The 18,959-nt window shown below is 40.4% G+C and overlaps 2 protein-coding genes across 4 annotated transcripts in view; both read left to right on the top strand.

The window, feature by feature from the left end:
- The window catches only part of LOC146472167 (uncharacterized), a 152,552-nt gene extending 150,631 nt beyond the window's left edge, over positions 1-1,921 (top strand). For 2 of the 3 annotated variants that reach the window (XM_085119591.1, XM_085119589.1), the window contains exon 8: positions 2-1,618. The gene's annotated coding sequence lies outside the window, so the exon portion shown is untranslated. Of the gene's footprint in view, position 1 lies in introns of all 3 variants that reach the window. The other variant, XM_085119590.1, reaches the window with a different exon arrangement.
- LOC146472166 (uncharacterized) overlaps positions 1-18,959 on the top strand; it is a 128,548-nt gene that overhangs the window by 90,728 nt on the left and 18,861 nt on the right. The window contains exon 2 of the mRNA XM_085119526.1: positions 13,859-13,927. Coding sequence (XP_084975652.1) covers positions 13,907-13,927 — 21 coding nt within the window. The 5' untranslated portion in view covers positions 13,859-13,906. The remainder of the gene's footprint in view (positions 1-13,858; positions 13,928-18,959) is intronic.

Raw genomic sequence — 18,959 nt, 5'->3', positions numbered from 1 at the left:
GCATGTGTCACTGCATGGACCACAGGACACCCAAGCTCACGATAAGAGAATAACAGATCAGCGTGACTCTTGTTACTTTTACCAGGAATCAAAAGATTCTGTGAACAGGGACCTTTAGTTCTTAGAATATCATTTTACACTGATCAGTCAAAGGAAGGAGCGATAGTAAAAGGAATGTGAGTGCTTAGCAATGCAAAAGGCAAACACATCTTTAATCCTTTGACCCCTAATATCAAAGAAGAAATTCTCCTATTTTATCCCCATACTTTTCTTATAAAAGTTTTGGGGAGAGGTTATTAAAATATCAAGATAATTTACCTTCAGTGATCATATCCTTAATGCTCGTGACCTCAGAGGTTGAATAAGCACTGATATTATACAAAGAGAAATTTGATGCTGATCACTGTTAGGGCTTAGAGGGTTATTATAATAATTTCTCCCCAGTACTTTTATAAGAAAAGCATAGGGACAAGAAAGGAGAATTTGCTCTTTGATATTAGGGGTTAAAGGGTTAATATTCTACCTATACTCCAGTGGTAAGGCCCCTTATGTCACCATAACAATGACCATGCCTTGTCAAATTGTACCAGCTGTTGCTATAGTGACATCATTAGAGGGTCACGGTAATACTAATCAACGTTCTTGGTAATTGTTGACAACGTGAAATCGCTGAAACGTGGTTATCCAAGATTAGCCTTTTTCGCTTTTTATTTTGTATAAAAGTTTCCATAGATTTATGATTGTTTAGGTAATGTTATTTTAATGTTTTTACCATTGAGGGTAGCAACGTGGATCATCGTTTTCTCTCGCCACGAAAAAGCACACAATATCAAATGTGGGTAAGAAGCCCAATTTGATTTTTGTAAAGAAATTTTAAACAAACAGCATTTTGGTCATTTTTTAAAGGTAACTACAAGATTTTATCAGCAGGCAAAAAAAATTGTGATCACCTTGTGTGACACAGCAAACAGTGCAAACCGAAAGTGCAGCAGACTAGTTTTTGTATATAATTGATTAAACCTCACGTTTTCATGACTGAAAAGATGTCACCACCTTGTACAGATTAATAAACAGTGCTACAGGAAAGTAGTGCTCAAAAACATCAAATGTGGGTAAGAAGCCCAATTTGATTGTTAAATTTGTGAAGAAAACAAAATAATAGAATCAAAGGAAAGTGTTGATCAATTTCTGTTGAGGTGGCACGATAGGATTTCATGAACAGAACAGATGATTGATTTAACCTCACGATTTAATCCAGACTGAAAAGATGTCACCTCCTTGTACAGCGTAATAAACAGTACTTCAAGAAAGTACTGCTTAGTAGCTTTCAATTTCAATGCTGACGTTAAACCAACACGTTGGTACCAATGTACCGCACGAACGGTAACGGTGGAACGTACAGCTTTGTAGATTTTGAACTTGAATGGTTATAGTTAAGGTTTGGATCCACGGACTGAAAACTTGGAACCACAGTGACTTGACATAAGGAGTGAAAGGCTTGATTAAATTCATTTACTTGAATTCTGGCTTGTTTTCAGTTTGTAGATGGTCTTAGTTATAACCTTCATGAAAGCAAAGTCTATGTAAATCCCAATTCATGTAAAAATGTAAAACGCCGTATTGCATTCATAGTAAATTTATGGTTTGGTAAAGAATGGCGTTCTCCTGCGTCATTTGCAAGGAACATTTCAAAAAGAGACTTACTGAGATAAGTTTTGCGGCGGGGTGCAAATATTTTTTGATTTCTTCAAAACAATGGGTAAATTTGTACCTTGTAAATGTAGAAAAAATATACTTTTGCCGTTGAGCGTAAACACTGAGTTTATTATCCTTACAATTTTACGGAATGGGGTTGTATGAACTGACGGTTTCAGGTGTCCGCTTTTGTTACTGCGCATGTGTTTTGCGCGCCGAATGGTCCAAGAAACAAGGGTGTCGGTGGTGCCTAATGTTGAGGTATTTTTGCGCGTGTTGGAGTACCTTATTATAGGAAATTAACGCTTCATGAAATTAAAGCGGATTTTAAAATTCACGTTAATTAGGTCTCGTTAATTTTTGTCAACGTTAATTTCCGCGTCGTTAATTAAGTGGAGCGTTAATTTCTGCAACCTTAATTTCCACTATTTTCGCCCCAAATGGTCGATACATTCTGGAAAGCGAAAAACTTTGTTTTATCAGGGTGGTGATCCACCGGTACCATGGACATTGAAGAACGCTCGAAGTGTCCATCTTCCTTTGCTACGTTTAGGGATATTTCCGGAAACACTGTTGCACTTCGGGTTTTTTACACTTAGTGTTAAAATAAGTTTGTTCCTGTAGTCTCAACAAATTCTGTTTCTGGTGTAAGTCGCTTAATCTTCGCTCATTTTTAATTTTAAGCATCTCTTTCGCGTTAAATTTCTTTGTTGGGAGGTAATTTTCCTTCAATTCGCGTTAATGATTTAAGTCGCGTTAATTTCGAATACCTTTATTAACACAAGCGTTAATTTCCTATAATAAGGTTGTTTGTTGGACTATGTGGGAAAAGAGATCATGGAAAGTGTTACAGTGTTACTCGAAGCCAAAAAGAAAATTTGCAATGACCATGCATTTTTAGGAATTGGTTTCAATCTGGTCAAAAATGGCATACATCGTTTCTTATTCTCAAACAATATAGCACCAGGAGCCCATCGATTCGCATTAATGTTATGATTTTTGCTACTTTTGCTTTTGTCAGTGAAAAATTGTAGAAGGTATTCTGAGGGGCTTAGTTTCCACTCTAAAGGCTCGTCCCAGAGGAGCACCCTCAGCTACCCTGAAATTTCAAAGGGGAACCCCCTTCCTGTCCAGGAACTTTGAAATATCTTTTTTCGACAAAGCTTGGAAAATATTTATTGGGAGGCTAGAAGTATTTCTCGCCTTGCGCGTGTTGTTGAAAAATGGGTTCTCTACAAATTGAAGCAATTTTACCAGCGAAAATTTTGGCCGCCAATTTGCAGAAATTTTTGGGCGACATGCACCATTTTCAACGTGTTGCATGGTTTGTGAAGAGGACAAAAGAGCGAATAACAGAACAATGTTCCCAGTCCCCAAAACAATGCAGCTGCATGCAGGTTATAAGGATCCAGTGAAAAAAGAGCTTTTGAAAGGTGCAGATATGCTGGAATTTTTTCGATTTCTAATCTCTCACCAGTGCCAGATAGCGTTTATCATTTTTCTTTTAGTACAAAACTAACTTGCTCGTCCTCTTCCCCCCCCCCCCCCTAGTGAGGCATAAAGTCGCAATCATCCCCTGCTATCTCTCCCCGGGGGACTTCCCTATATAAACTGTGCTGCCGAAGGGTGTGGTTTTTAAGCCGTTTGGTCTGGAGTAGGGCATAAATTTTGACCAGTTTGGTTTGCAAGTCTGAAAACGGATAGAGTGCTATGAATTTTAGTGTCAGGTTGAAAAAAGATACTGAATATTTACAGTAGGATCAGGGTTTAGAGAACACCGCTGAACCTCCCCACACCCCCCTCTCCCCTACCCTTTCCATACCTCTACCCGGGCATTTCTCGTCATCTTTTGTTATCATCGCATTTGTCATCGGCTTCCCTGAGGGGGGGCCCCGGGTCATATCTGGGGGAACTGAGGGTCTTTTTGGGGACTTTGCAATAAATGCAAGTGAATGAGGTGGGTGGTAGGAAATGCGGGGACTTAGGTTTATGACGACCCAACCTGTGGGATAAATATGGGGAGTTTGCATCTCAAACAGCGAGAGGAAATTGGGAACAAGTTTTCTTTTCGTCGATACATAAAGTTTGGCGGTAAATAACGAGGTGTTATTTCTTGCATGAAATAGACCATACAAGCTGGACCAATTGGAATTATCGCGAAGTAGTGGAAGTAACTGGATCTTATATTTTCAAGTAACGTCTTGGACTCTAAATGAGTGTTTGTCTTCCCCACCGGGTGGGGGCTTTGCTACAACAAAAGAAAAACAATCGTCGCAGGTGGGGAAATACAGGGACTTTGAAATGCATAATTACGAAATCCTTGCCTATCCCGGGGATTCACCAACCTTGGGAAAGCCGATGACGAGTGCATAAGGCTCGGATCTATGGGTTCGGATTCCACGGCTTCAGTTTCTTTTCTTTTTTTTTCTCTCTCGGGTTGTCCACCGTAGTGTTTTTTTGCGGTATGCGTTACCAAGACGATGAGAAGTCCAAAGACTACTGCAAAGCTGACACAACCAGCCTTCTTCAGGTTTAGATGGCCGAACCATCTGAACATGGGAATTCACTTATTCCAATAATGTTTAGCCTGTGTACAGCCGCCCCCTCCCCTCATAAATAAATTAAAGATGGCGGCCAGTGGTAAATCGGCTTCTGATTGGATGAACACAATGTGACCTCTAAGTCGTTGAAAGACAGACCAGCTGATAGTGGTATGAGGACATGACTCGGGTACACAAGGGAAGCCGAGGACCGCCGAGGAAAGTTATCTGAGTCCTGTAGCTATTTGCATTTTATCAAACCTTACACCCATACCCTGAGTCGGGAGTAAAATAGTCTGAACTCATAAACATTTTTGCACATCTTTTTTTTATTAAAGTTCTAAACTTTTCAATGGTTGGAAATTCTGTAATAATTTTGTCGTCTTCAATACTAAAAATAACAGTTGCATCACGGAGTTTTCCTGAGGGAAGGGGGCGGCTGTACGCACGTTAAATGTTGTTCAGCTGTTACTTTTCATCTCACCAATAACCTGTTTCGTGCATGGTGCGTACATTACATGCTTTACTTTGGACCTCAGAAAACTCTCATTCACACTACTAGCGTCCCTCAGAAGGCTTTGGCCAGTAGCAGTCATATTGGTTAGAGGTTAAGCCACAAGGTCTGTGCTTGAAGCCTGATTGTGGCGGTTTCCGTAACAGAGCTTTTTTACAAGGTGGAGTAGTCGACCCCATTCCCTACCCCAAACCTCGAGAGCCAGGGACTATCTTTCTCTTGAAGCCTGTCCAGTCTTGTTGGATCTGCCAGGAGCTTGAACCGCCGTCGGCATAGCTCTTTTAAAGCCAGATCACAGCCCAGGTCAGGGCTGACTGTCTGTCTCTGTTGTATTGTATTAATTCCTCGATTGAAAAAAATTTCCTGGGTAAAGTTTACTTTTAGAACTTCTTTTCAAGCGAGAAGATATGATGTATTATAATTTAACTTTCATTTCTCTTCTTTGATTGGATAATTAACTGTGGGTGGTCCGAAGGTCCCATGAGGACTGGTTGACTCTGGCTTATGCGCTGTTAACATGGAGGGAGGAGGATCCTAGCACAAGGAAGATCCAAGAAGGTGGATCAACTTCTCCATTGTTTCATGTGCAGAAATTACGGTCGAAATTGTTACCAAGTGGAGAAGGAAAAGAAGAAAAATTGTCGGCCTTTAGCAGCTGAACGCTCGGCTGCAGGCATGTTTGGTCTTTTTTGTTCCTACTACTAGGATCTTCAGAGCGAATCTAGTTTACATGTTGCTGGGATCTTCCTATCTCTCAGCTCAGTCGTCAGCTAGCCGGCAAGATCCTATCGCTAAGGCCAAGTACAACTTTTTGCATGCAAACTGAATAAAGAAAACATATGGCGCTAGGTTGATCTGCCTTCTAGGATCTTCCTCCCTGAAAAAAGCCCCTTAGCATGATCTAGAGATCACAGGCTTCTGCCCAAGGAAAGAAAAAACAAATACAAAAGCAAACGACTCACGACTGGGGTGTTCTTGGGGGGTTTTTCTCTTTCGGTGCCCTCAAATATCCATTTCCTTGTCCTTAATCCGTGTTTTCTTGTCCAGCGTTTTAAATTTTTCCTTCAGCGTTTTGGGCAAACCATGTGACACTATTTGACCAACGAAATAAGCTCTTTTCCATATTTGGATGCAACGCGGAAGTCCAGGGAGCAGCAGGACCAAATGCAGCCATCGAGTTCTTCATTGGTGCAGTTTTAAATTTTATCTTTGAATTTTCACGTTTTCTCATCTGTTGTCTATCGTGTAACCATGGGCTGACTTCATCGAGTCACAAGAGTCTCAATATGTAGGCTGCTGGGAAAAGCTTGTTTACGTGCAACTCAATTTCCCTGCAGATTTTACCGGCATGCCAGAAGGTAAGCTTGGGACAAGTTTATGGGAACTCAATGTCGAGATAAAATAAGGTCAAGCTCTGTGTACCGTTGTCATACTTACCCTCTTCCACAAACAGCGAGCATGAATCTAGCAGAACGTACACACTTCTGTTCCGTAGCAACCGCACGTAAAGTTTGTGAGACAGATCGCGTGACATCTACAATCTGCTTTTTAGAAGCTAATTTTATTTATTTGTGAACTCCCATAACTCTTGCTGGCTATTACCGTAGTTAATTTTAGAATAGGACCGACGATCGAGAGTGATAACAGCCGGGTTTTTTTTCTTCGGTCATCTTAAAGTTAAGCTTACGTGTAGGTATCCATCGAAGAAAGTTTCCAAATTTTTATGCTTTTGTGAATTTTACAGGAACATGTTTGATTTATGTTATCACCTTGTGATTTTACCCTATTTCGGGTAGCAACGTGGCGAGGTGAACCGAAAGAGAAGAAAAGGACGGCAAAGAATCTTGTCTTGTAAGCTCGTGTTTGTTTCGTTTATGTTTGGTCTCTTGAAGAATATCTTGAACAATATATGCTAGATAGAGAACACAAAGTTTTAGAGGCGATGATAAGGAGCAAGGCGGAACTCTATATAGATGAATACCAAGACTGGTTTCACGCCATTACAGGGATCCGGCTTAGCATTGCAGGGCTCGAAATAACGGCCGGTCAACGGACAATGTCCGGAATGATTGGGGAGTTGACCGGTCAACCTTTCGTCTTGCCGGTCATGTTGACCGGTCGCATTCAATCGTATTGAAGATGAAATAAATTAAAATTTTCACGCTGTTCAGTTGCTTCAGTTGTTATCAGTATGTAGTGAGTCGCTGTGTATTGCCGAACTTTGATCTGAAATCCTGGGTGAAATGCCACAAGAACCGTTGTTTACAATTCGTGCATTGAAACAGACATCGGGGTTCACGCACTTCCAGTCACAAAATTAAAAATATTTTCCCTTTATTGCCCTAGTTTATTTATTAGTTACAGTAGTTTATTTTAATACACATAAGCTTCTTTTTTTATTTCGCTGCTGTAATTTATTTTTATTGTTGACTATGTAATGAGTGCTTTAAAGTGCTATAAGCTCTAAGCAACGACTTTTTTGGAAATATATAACGCCACTTTTGCTTCATGGGCCCCTGTTTTAAGAGTTGTTTATGTTATAAACTTGACCGGACAGAAACGATACGTCACCGATCTAAAATGAATTTGGCCGGTCATCATGTCCGGAGACTCTCCGGAAATTAGTTCGAGCCCTGCATTGCAACAATGTGTCGATCGATTCTGCGCCTTGTCTGCAAACTTTGTTTGACTTCAAACAAAGGAAAAATAGTGAGTTAGATTTGCCTTTTTGTACGTAAAACCAAGGCGCAGAATCGATCGACACATTGTTGTAACGTCCTTTTCTTCTCTTTCGGTTCACCTCGCCACGTTGCCGATACAATCTCCGCATTTTTTAAACAAACGCAGTACTCGTGAAAAGAACATTAGCCGATTCCTTTATCGAGCTCCCGTGCAAATACTGGTGATAAATCACCCGCTACCTCAAGTCTTTGAGCAGAACCTTCATAATTTTGCGAGTTCATCGATGAGCTTGGTAACCTCTCGGTCTAATCATGACTGTCGAATCATGGAAAAAAAATCCGGGTCTATACACAGCAATGAAATCAACTGTAACCTTATACCTGGTATGTAAGTTTAAAAAAAATAGTCATTTCTCTAGGTTCTGCAGGTTCTGCGGTTCCGCGGTCTGCAGTTCCGTAGATTAGTGCTACCCCCCCCCCCCCCATTTCTTTGTTTGTTTGTTGTCTAAATCTCTCAGGTCCAATGGCAAAATTACAAATTAATATAAAACAACTGTGAGATCAGTTTAGATTTTATTTAATTAACCCCCAGGCCAGAGAATACGTCTAAAAAAAATTACTGTTTTAATAAATTACATAAACTTACATAAACTTACTGTTTACAACTGGGCCCTTGCTTGTAAACGAGATGTAATATATCAAACACGAGACACAGTGTTTCATCACATATCAAACACCAAGAAGAGAGTTGAAAATACAACTGTAGCGGAGCATTTTTGGCGACTTTCAAGGTGAAACACTGTGACAAGTGTTTGATATAACTTCTCAAACAAACTGATTTTGAAGGGGAAATTAAGGATGTAAAACCGAGGAGTTTTTCATCACATATCCAAACACATTACGGTGCATGATTTCCTTTGTCTTTGGCTTTTGAATTATTAATGAGTTTGATAAATTAAATGAAAAGATACATCTAGGAAAGATGAGTGATCATTACAGACACTTTTGTCATGGCTTAAGGGCTGTTTACATGAAGGGAGGAAGATCCTAGAAGGTGGATCAACTTTTCTCTTGGTTTAGATGCAGAAATTTTGGTCGGAGTGGTTACCAAGTGGAAAAGGAAAAGAAGAAAAATTGTGGGCCTTTAGCAGCAAAACGCTCAACTGCTGCCATGTTTGTTCTTTTTTGTCCCTTGTACTAGGATCTTCTGAGGGAAGGTAGTCTACATGGTACTAGGATCTTCCTATCTCTCAGCTAGGAAGATCCTATCTCTAGGAAGATCCTAGTACTAAGGTTAAGTACAACTTTTTGTATGTAAACTGAATACAGAAAACATTTGGCGCTAGGAGGATCCGCCTTCTACTTCCTAGTGCTGGGATGTTCCTCCCTTCATGTAAACAGCCCCTAAGTCGGTCTGGTCACAGACCTCGTCTGGATTGTTACTGTCTTTCTCAAAATTTTCTTAACCTAATGTAATGCATACATGAGAAATTGGAGTAATAAATTGGAGTCTTAAATTCTCAAGACTGATGTCCCAATCCTTTAGGGTAAACGAACCCTACTCAATTTGAATTTTAGTGAATCTTCACTGTAAATGTATGCAAAATTATGCAACAATGGAAATCCAGCTTAATACTTTACACGTAAAAGGTAGTGGGTAATTTCAGTGTTCTACGTGTATCACTTAATATAAATATTGGTCTTTTAATAAAGGCCTCACCAGTGTCTTAGTGTTGCTTTACGTGGATTCAAGATGTCAGTGATGGTATACTCTGCAGCAACTTTTGGTAAGTTTTTGTTGGTTCTTGAAATCAGTCACACTGCACAGATAACTACCCTTAACACCTCCCATACACGCCATCAGATAAGCCTTCCCGTACCCATCCATTTTTTTTTACATTTTGTTCCTATAGCCCTTAAGCATGATGATGTCATGTTTTCTTTGGTTATTGAAAACAAGGCTTAATTGCTGGTGATATTTCATGAGAATCTGTAGAGAAATTTTGGACAGGTTGGACATGTCTCTAAGAAACTCAACTAAGATCACACTTACTGAGGACAATATTGCCAGTGCTTTGCTAAGAGGAAAAAGCCCTAGTCAACTGACTATTCCTCAAGGCTCTAATTTCCCAAAAAAAAGCAAATTTAATAGTTCGTATTCGTATTCTCGGTATTGAACTGGAACTAGCTTGCACATGAGGCTTATGCGGGGGAATCTTTTCACATGCAAATAGTTTCTAATAAATTCCCCCACATGAGCTTCCATTTCAAGCTCGATCCAGTTCAATACCGAGAATACGAATATGGTCTATTGGACTGAAGCGAAGCTTAGTTGAAAAGTATGATGTCTTTCCGTGTAAAATGTTTGTGTTGAATACGGTTCATTCAACTGAATTAACCCAATCTTCTGAGTTCACAGTTATATCAATGATGGTCTCAAAAATGATATGACACATCACACAAAAGCGGCAAAATCTTGGTATTAATGCCAGTACTGTTGATGTTGCCCATGATGAGTTCATGTTCCCTAATTACTCTGCGTGGTGGAAGGGAATCACCAAACAAATAATCAAACCTCGCTACCTGAATTTTCTTTGCCCATAAACATGATGACATACTTTCTGTGAACAAAGAGAACTGAGAACCTTTTTGCCTCCAAAGCAGATTCAGCTATTTCCAGTGAGAAATTTAACTTTCTAGTTCCATGTCAGTTCTTCACTTTTTGGCTCGAAAATTTCAATTCAGATTCTTCAGCGTCTTCCCAAGTTTTTTTTCGGTTGCATGTGCATCATGTTTGGAAGATTTCAAATTGCTAAATGCTTTTCTTCTAGTGGTTTTCGCTTAGCTGGTGGCTTTCCTGCTGGTTTTTCTTTCAGAACAAAGCAAAACTTTGTTGTCACAGACTCACTTCATAGATTCTAACAAATTGAACCTGAAATGAAACAGGAAGCTTTTAAGTGATCACCTCAAATCCTCAAATATTCGTTCACTGCTGTGTTGGTTCTTACAATCTTTGCAAGCCATTTTAAAAGAACTTATAGGTCATCCATGTTAACCAATGCCAAGTCATGTTGTTTCTCTTGATGGCAGAATTATATTTACACCCATAAGCAATGTATCAGTGAGACATTGTACAGTTCCAGAAAATATCTGTACTCCCCGTACAAAAGTTTTTTTTTGCATCTCCCCCTCCCCCCTGGAAATTCCAGTTTAGCTCCATATACTTTAATGTTTCTAAAATTTTAGTTTTTAAGATTCCCCTCCTCCTAGGAATTACTGATTACCACCTTCCTTTGGTTGGTTGTGGACTTTTTTCTGGAAATGCCCATTTTAAACAAAAAAAAATGTATAAACTAATAACATTCCTTAAACTTTCCTTTATTTCTCTATGAGTAAACAAACATGAAGCTCAGATCACTACCAAGCCTAATGCGTTGGTCTACGAAAGAAAATTTGTCATGCCATCTCACATAAGTGCTATACAGGAGTGCATCTTATGTCTAAGAACATCTGTAGAAAATTCTTTTGGTTTCTATGAATCACCCATATTTGCAAGTCCACCCTCACATGTAGCTAAACTATGGTCCATGTAATTCCCTTTATTGAGAAGCTGTTCGCAATGCCACTCTAGTTGTCCCAACTGGTTTTAAAATTAATTTCCCAGTAGCCTGCGAGCAAGGTCTCTTGGGGGTGGGGGGCAGGAGGGGGAAAGAGAAGAGAGCTTGCAACAATGTCTCAGGAATTTGAATGCCGCCCCCAATACTCACGCAGCTCCCTGCTGTCCTAGCTGTCAAAATTTGGCCAATCAGTGCAAACCGGAAACGAAAGGAAACGTAAACAAACATGTGAAAGGTACAATGTTATCAGATACACTTCGAAAGACGGGAATCCTTACTGACAAGAACTATAGCTGTTCTGATCGAGTATGCCTACCGAGTGCCACAAAAATCAGAAAATTTAGTGAAGGATTTTACTTAATTGTGAGCACACTAAAAGCCTATTGACCAAAAGGTCGAGGTCACAAATGTTGTCCCAAGGGTCAAGCGAATCTTGCCGACTGCAGTGTCAATGCCACAAAACTACTGGACATAAAAAATGTCGAAACTGAACACAGCCCGGCCAGGGAAAAAAGAAGCAGTGCAAGCAAATTGGAAGGATCTTGATTTTGCAACCGGGTCTCCGAGAACAAGAACGCACTTCTCAATATCGACAATGTGGTTACATTGGAACACTCAACTTGTGTGAAATTTGTGATGTTGTTAACGAGTAGCAAAGCAGACGTGAGAGTGCCAGATCAAAAGGAAATCATTACACTTCTAAAAAACTTGCAGTTCGCTGCTAATGCTGCGAAGCACTCGGAATTGAGTCAATATATTCAGAAAGCTTTAATTTGTGGCGTAAGCAGAAAGATATTCATATGTTTTGCAGCTGAGCCAAACACCAAACAAAAGCTTAAATTTTGCCGACCTTGACTCTTGTAGGTAAAACTGCTAGAACATCGCTAGTTTGAAGTAAAGCATTGGCAGCTTGACTTTGCTCGGATTTTAATTCCAGAGAAAACCTAAGTTATTTAGAGAAATTCTCGCAACCTTCACAAATAGAAACTCCGCCACCATTTTTGTGTTGTCAACATGACGCACGCAAAGAGCAATGACGTGAGCACCAAATTCAATATCCACCAATCAGCATTTTTGACGCAGAAATGAAAATTCCTGAGACATCGTTGCAAGCTCTCTCCTCTTTCCCCCTCCCGCCCCCCACCCCCAAAAGAGCTTGTTCGCAGGCTAATTTCCCAGTGACTATAAGCTCAGTACTTATGAATACAAGTTATGGCTGCATTAAGTCTGCTCTTGCATATATTATAAGTTTGGTTAAATTGAAATTATATACATGAAGGGATATGTAGTTTGCTTGTAAATCCATCATATTCCATACTTTCTATGTAGGTCCTGCTACTCCAGTGGCCAGTTCTGTGCATGTACATGGGGAAAAATGAAAGGTTGTGTTGAGAATGCGAAAAAAATTATAGAATGCGAAAAACATTAAGCAATCAAACTCCAGTTCATCGTTTAAAACCAAATACAGGAAAAATCTGCTTATAAACCAAAAGTAATGTAGAGTTCTTCACCATCATCCGGGTTCGCTAGACACGCTCTTTTTCTTTTTCAAACCTTTACAAATAATATTCTCTTACACCGAAATAATTTTCTCTTCCAGCAAAAGCAGTGCCCAACTCGAAAGCAGCATGCTCCTTTGGGCACTGCTCACACTTAACCAAACAAATTTATCCTAATTCTTTTTAATCCTCCTTTGCAATATAAATGTTTATTGTTTTTTATGTATTGTATTGAATCTCGTTGTACGTGTGAAAAATAAAATTGAATTGAATTGAATTGCTGTATTATTCTAGAAAGTGACACAGGCATACTTGGAAAAAAGAAATGGGAGTGCTCATATCAGGAGTCAAAACTAAGATCTTCCGATTACTAGTTTGGATGCTCTACCACTGAGCCACAGGAGACTCGTGGAAGCTAAGACCATTAAACTAGGTTCATGGACAAATATCTACATACTGCTAGGATTTGAATGTGGAGCGTGTGGTATATGAAATAAATGTGATGGTATATTTCTTATTTATATTCGAATGAGAATGATTTAATATTCTAGAGAGTGACTCAGGCATACTTGGAAAAAAGAAATCTGAGTGCTCGTAGCCTGCTCCTATATTTGTCCCATGAACCTAGTTTAATGGCCTAAGCTCCCACATGCCTCAAGTAGCTCAGTGGTAGAGCATCCGAACTAGTAATCAGAAGGTCTTAACTGTAGGTTCGACTCCTGATTGGAGCACTTGGATTTCATTTTCCGAGTATGGTTGTGTCACTTTCTAGAATAATACATCATTCTTATACATTCACCAGGTTTGAAATACATGTATACTGTCACATTCATTTCAAAACCTTGTGTTGTAGGATTTCTATTTGAAAACAATAGGGAGCTTAAGCAACGACGGCGGCAACCACAACATAAACATCACCTGAAAATATAACTTTATTTCATTTGTGCTACTTCACGATTATTTCAACTCGCTCAACTTTTACAAAAATGGCGAACTATCCAGGAACCAAATTGGTAGGAGTGGTGTACAAGTTAAGAAAGGAAATGAAAAATTCACTGACATCCGTTGACGTTCTCCACAAAACCTTAAATTTGGTCATTTCACGTTGTTGTTTTGCAGAGGACGGCAAACAAATGTACCAAAATGTAAAACGCACATGCTGAGCGATAATTTTTGCTCATTAAACCTATTGTTTTGCGGCATTGTTGTTGCCTTTGCCGTTGTCGTTGCTTTAGCTCCCTAATATTGCTCAAGCAAACATGAAATCACACACAACCACCCTACTGAAACAAGCTTTCCTTTCTCTTTGCAGTTTTAATTTAGCATCAGAGTTGAAGGTTGTTTCTGAAGGCTTCCTGTGATGTCCAGGCTGAAAATTAAGGTAACTTTCAGTCTGCTTTAATAATATTGAACTGATATAGATAACGCTCATCTTGAATATTGTTACAGTCGAGACACCCAATGAGTGTGTGCATTGTTTGTCTGGTGTAGTAGAGCTAACCCCAGGGCAGGTGTCCATTCCTCCTCAGACTAAGCTAACCTCATCCGTGTGAGGTGCCCTGTGACCCCCCAAAACATACAATGTAGCTTACCCCAGTGTACCTATTCGCTCTCCCTAAAGAAACGTATTGATACTCCTATGAAATGCCCAATACCCCAAACAAGAGCTACCTGTAACCCCAAGGCAGGTGTTTACCCTCCTGAAACGAAGCTTACCTTACCCTATGAGATGCAAAAAGCCTAAACAATACCTTTCCCCAGGACGGGCAATCACCCTCCTGAGTCAACTAAGTTAACCTTACCCCTATGAGGTGTCCAATCCCCCAAACCAATAGCTAACCCCAGGATAGGTGTTCACCCTCCCCAAACTAAGCTAACCTTACCCCTATGGGATGCTGGGCAATCCCCCAAACAGCAACTATCCCCAGGGTAGTTGTTCACCCCTTGCAAACTGAGAAAACTTTATCCCTATGAGGTGTCCAATCCCACGAAAAATAGCTAACTCCAGGGCAGGTATTCACCATCTCCAGACCAAGCTAACCTTACCCAAGGAGGTCACCAATCCCACAAACAATTGCTTACCCAGGGCAGCTATTCACTCTCCCCAAACTAACCTATTCATACTCCTATGAAATGCCCAATCCCCCAAAAAAGAGCTAACCCTAGGGCAGGTGTTCACCATCCCAAAACTAAACTAACCTTACCCCTGTGATGTGCCCAATCCCCCAAACAATAGCTAATCCCAGGGTAGGTGTTCACCCTCCCCAAGCTAAGCTACCCTTACCCCTATGCGGTGCCCAATCCCCCAAACAACAGCTAACCCCAGGGCAGGTGTTCACCCTCCCCAAACTAAACTACCCGTACACCTAAGAGGTGTTCAATTCCCCAAACAATAGCTAACCCCAGGGCAGGAGATTACCCTCCCCAAACTAAACTACCCGAACACCTAAGAGGTGTTCAATTCCCCAAACAATAGCTAACCCTAGGGTAGGAGATCACCCTCCCTGGACTAAGCTAACCTTACTCCTATATGGTGCCCAATCCCACAAACAGTAGCTAACCCCAGGGCAGGTGTTTACCCTCCTTAAACTAACCGCGGCCTAAGCACGCGTTCAATGTCCAATGAGTGCATTCGGAAGTCAGGCAAGCGTGGTCATTGCACGCGTGCTGCACAAGAATGTTGTATAATGACAGACTCGAAACAATAGAAAACTCCCAAAGCACAATCTCAGCAAAAATGCTAAAAATCTTTATGTTTACTCAACTTTGGGCTTATAGAAAATAATGTCACAGAATTTCAATGACCATCAAATTCGGAATCCGGGTAGTTAGTTAATCAAGTGTAGCCCTGAAAAAAATTGAAGGAAAAAAAACTACGAATTTGTAAGAAAATGCTTTTTTTGTGAGAAAGACTCTGAAACGTTGACAAGCGTCAACAAATAGCTAAAACTATAATTTCTATATGTTTGCATTGCTCGAATTCGCGCGCATTTACAAGACCCTAAAGCTTTCTGCTGACGTGCAAGGGTCCACCTGTTATAAAGATCCCCAAAATAAAGGAATAAATCTCATAGTTTATTAGATATAATCGTTTAAAGTTTGCTTATCATTTTTACATAAATTATGACCTAAATTTGGAAAGCGCTAAATTTCTCGAAGTAGGTCTTTGTGATTTTGTTGAAACTTTGTTCATCGCAAGGCACTAATGCGCACTTTGTGTAGCCGAGAGATTCTCACGAAAAAAAGCCGGCAACAGCAGAATTTCGACTCAGACCTCAAAGGGGCGTGGCACTATAACCATGTGACTTTTACTCCGATCGCTAAAATGTTTTTGCTATATTGTAGATTGATCTATATGTTATACATTCTATGTGTTAGACTTCCGATAAAAGTAAAGGTGGGGATACCAGAGAGCGTCAAAGTAGGGTGGTACCACCAAAAAATAACTGGGTCGTGTCACCTTAACCTTACCCCTATGAGATGCCCAATCCCCCAAACAATAGTTAACCCCAGGGTTGGTGTTCACCCTCCCCAAAGTAAGTTAACTTTACCTCTATGAGGTGCCCAATCCCCCAAACAATAGCTAACCCCAGGGTAGGTGTTCACCCTCCCCAAACTAAGTTAACCTTACCCCTATGAGGTGCCCAATCCCCCAAACAATAGTTAATCCCAGGGTAGGTGTTCATGTTGCCCAAACTAAGGTAACCTTACTGCTATGTGGTGCTCATTCCCCCAAGCAATAGTTAACCCCAGGGTAAACATTCACCCTCCCCAAAGTAAGCTAACCTTACCCTAATGAGGTGCCCAATACCCCAAACAATAGTTAACCCCAAGGTAAGTGTTCACCCTCCACAAACTAAGCTAGTCTTACCCCTATGAGGTGCCCAATCCCCCAAACAATAGTTAATCCCAGGGTAGGTGTTCATGTTGCCCAAACTAAGGTAGCCTTACTGCTATGTGGTGCTCAATCCCCCAAGCAATAGTTAATCCCAGGGTAGGTGTTTACCCTCCCCACTCTAAGTTAACCTTACCCTAATGAGGTGCCCAATACCCCAAACAATAGTTAACCCCAAGGTAAGTGTTCACCCTCCACAAACTAAGCTAGTCTTACCCCTATGAGGTGCCCAATCCCCCAAACAATAGTTAATCCCAGGGTAGGTGTTCATGTTGCCCAAACTAAGGTAACCTTACTGCTATGTGGTGCTCATTCCCCCAAGCAATAGTTAACCCCAGGGTAAACATTCACCCTCCCCAAAGTAAGCTAACCTTACCCTAATGAGGTGCCTAATCCCCCAAACAATAGTTAACCCCAGGGTTGGTGTTCACCCTTCCCAAACTAAGTTAACTGTACCCCTATGAGGTGCCCAATCCCCCAAACAATAGTTAACCCCAGGGTTGGTGTTTACCCTCCCCAAACTAAGCTAACCTTACCCCTATGTGGTGCCCAATCCCCCAAACAATAGCTCACCTTTGGAGAGTTGTCTACCCTCCCCAGACTAAGGTAACCTTACTGCTATGAGGTGGGCAATCCCCCAATCAACAACTAGAACCCTAGGGCATGCATTGACCCTCCCTAAACTAAGCTCACCGTAGTTGTGCAAGTCCCCAAACTAAACTAACCTTACCCCTGTGGGGTGCACAATCCCGCAAACAAAAGCTGTCTCCAGGGCAGTTGACCCTCCTTAAATTAAGTTAACCTTACTCGTATGTGTCCCCAATCTAAGCTAACCTTACCTTTTTTGGTTGCTGAATCCCCCAAGTAATAGCTTATCATTTCCATCAGATATCTTTTTCCCTAAGGTAAAATAACAACTGTAAAAAAAAAATAGAAATGATTTTTTCCATGTTTTGAAATAAGGTAACTCAACATTTTGATGTTTTTTTTTTTCCCATTTTTTTTTTGGGGGGGGGGGGGGGTGGTTGGGATGGTGGTAATGTTCATTAGGTATGTGCCAATCCCCATCTTGCACAAAGTTCCTTCCCTGAGTTACACTGTATTCCAAACTTTTCAATCAAGTTTATTCCCTATTCCTATATAACAATGCTGATTAAATAGAAGAAAGACCCTTGCAGATATTTACAGAAATTAAGCAGTTATGAAAAGAAAACCTGAAAAAAATTCAGGCTTAAATGGGATTCGAACCCATCACCTCTACAATGCCAGTACGGTGCTCTACCAACATAGATATCGAGCCAACTAGGATCTTGTCATATTGTGAGTTTGTAAATATACCCTTGAATGATGAATAAATGAATATGAATATATGAAACATATATTTGAACTGTGAATGTAAGATTAAATACCGGTAGAAGAAAGACCCTCACAGACCCTCTATTTACTCTTTCACCCACAGTTCAAATTAACAATTGATTCATGCGTCAGCGTGCCTCATCGAGATATGAAGCACGCGGGAAGTTTGGAGAGCACGAAAGATGCGTAAGAGTTGCTCGAGGCGTAGCCGAGAGCAACTCTAGCTTCTTGAGTGCTCTGCAAACTTCCCAAGTACTTCATATCTTGATGAATGCACAGCTGACGCATAAATCAATTGTTTTATAACATTTTCAACGCGGTAGTTTTTAAACCCGTTGATTCTAGGTTGGCCAGAGGTTTCCCAAGCATTCAGCCAATGTGCAAAATGGTAATAAACAACCTCATGTTCGGTAAAAATACACATCTTACAGGGTAAAAAAGACAACACCCCTTTGGTCTACAGTAGTTAAAGTTTCTAATTATGGAATAAAATACACTGGTTGCCAATTAAAATTTTTCCAAAAAACAAACTTGAAAATTTGATCCTCGCGTTACATGGGAGAATTCTTTCCGCTTGCGAGGACATGTCGGTTTGTTTATGCAAGATTTACGCAGCAGTTGTTAATTTATTCAGTTAAGTCTTTGTTCTAAGAAGCAAAGGCGTACAATTTTTACTCCGAGACGATGAACGCGCAAGTGATTTGAAGGAACTGCAAGTCCATTATGAAGTGAATTTATCGAACCGTGTGCACAGTTTTCAAAAATTTCGCAACAAAACTGTTAGGAATACGAAGAAGCTTTCGATTAGAAAAGTATTTAAGTACAAACTCACAATCAAACCTGTAATTTCTTGTGAATTGAATTCCCACAAGTACTCGAACGTTACCAAGAAAGTTCGTGGCGTATAATCAGTAAATAATGATCTGAAATGTCCGCTTGCTGATCGTCGGCTGGATAAAACAACAATTTCTCCTTGAAGCACAATTTCTTGCCGTTAATTATCGGTTTCCGCTTTTGAAACTATCGAGTATTCCTTAGCAGTCTTTCTTTCAGTTTATCGTTTCGAAAAGGTGTCTTTTCCCTCTGAGAAAGCGAAATTGGCGCCTGAAAATTAATAGTTTTGCGAGACACGATGTCACGGGCCTTGTTCTCTTTTCTCCTT

Source organism: Pavona decussata, unplaced genomic scaffold, assembly GCF_977016875.1.
Source record: "Pavona decussata unplaced genomic scaffold, jaPavDecu1.1 SCAFFOLD_100, whole genome shotgun sequence".
NCBI classification, from domain to species: domain Eukaryota; kingdom Metazoa; phylum Cnidaria; class Anthozoa; order Scleractinia; family Agariciidae; genus Pavona; species Pavona decussata.
The sequence above is the reverse complement of the archived record's forward strand: the minus strand, read 5'-3'. Positions and strand labels throughout refer to the sequence as shown.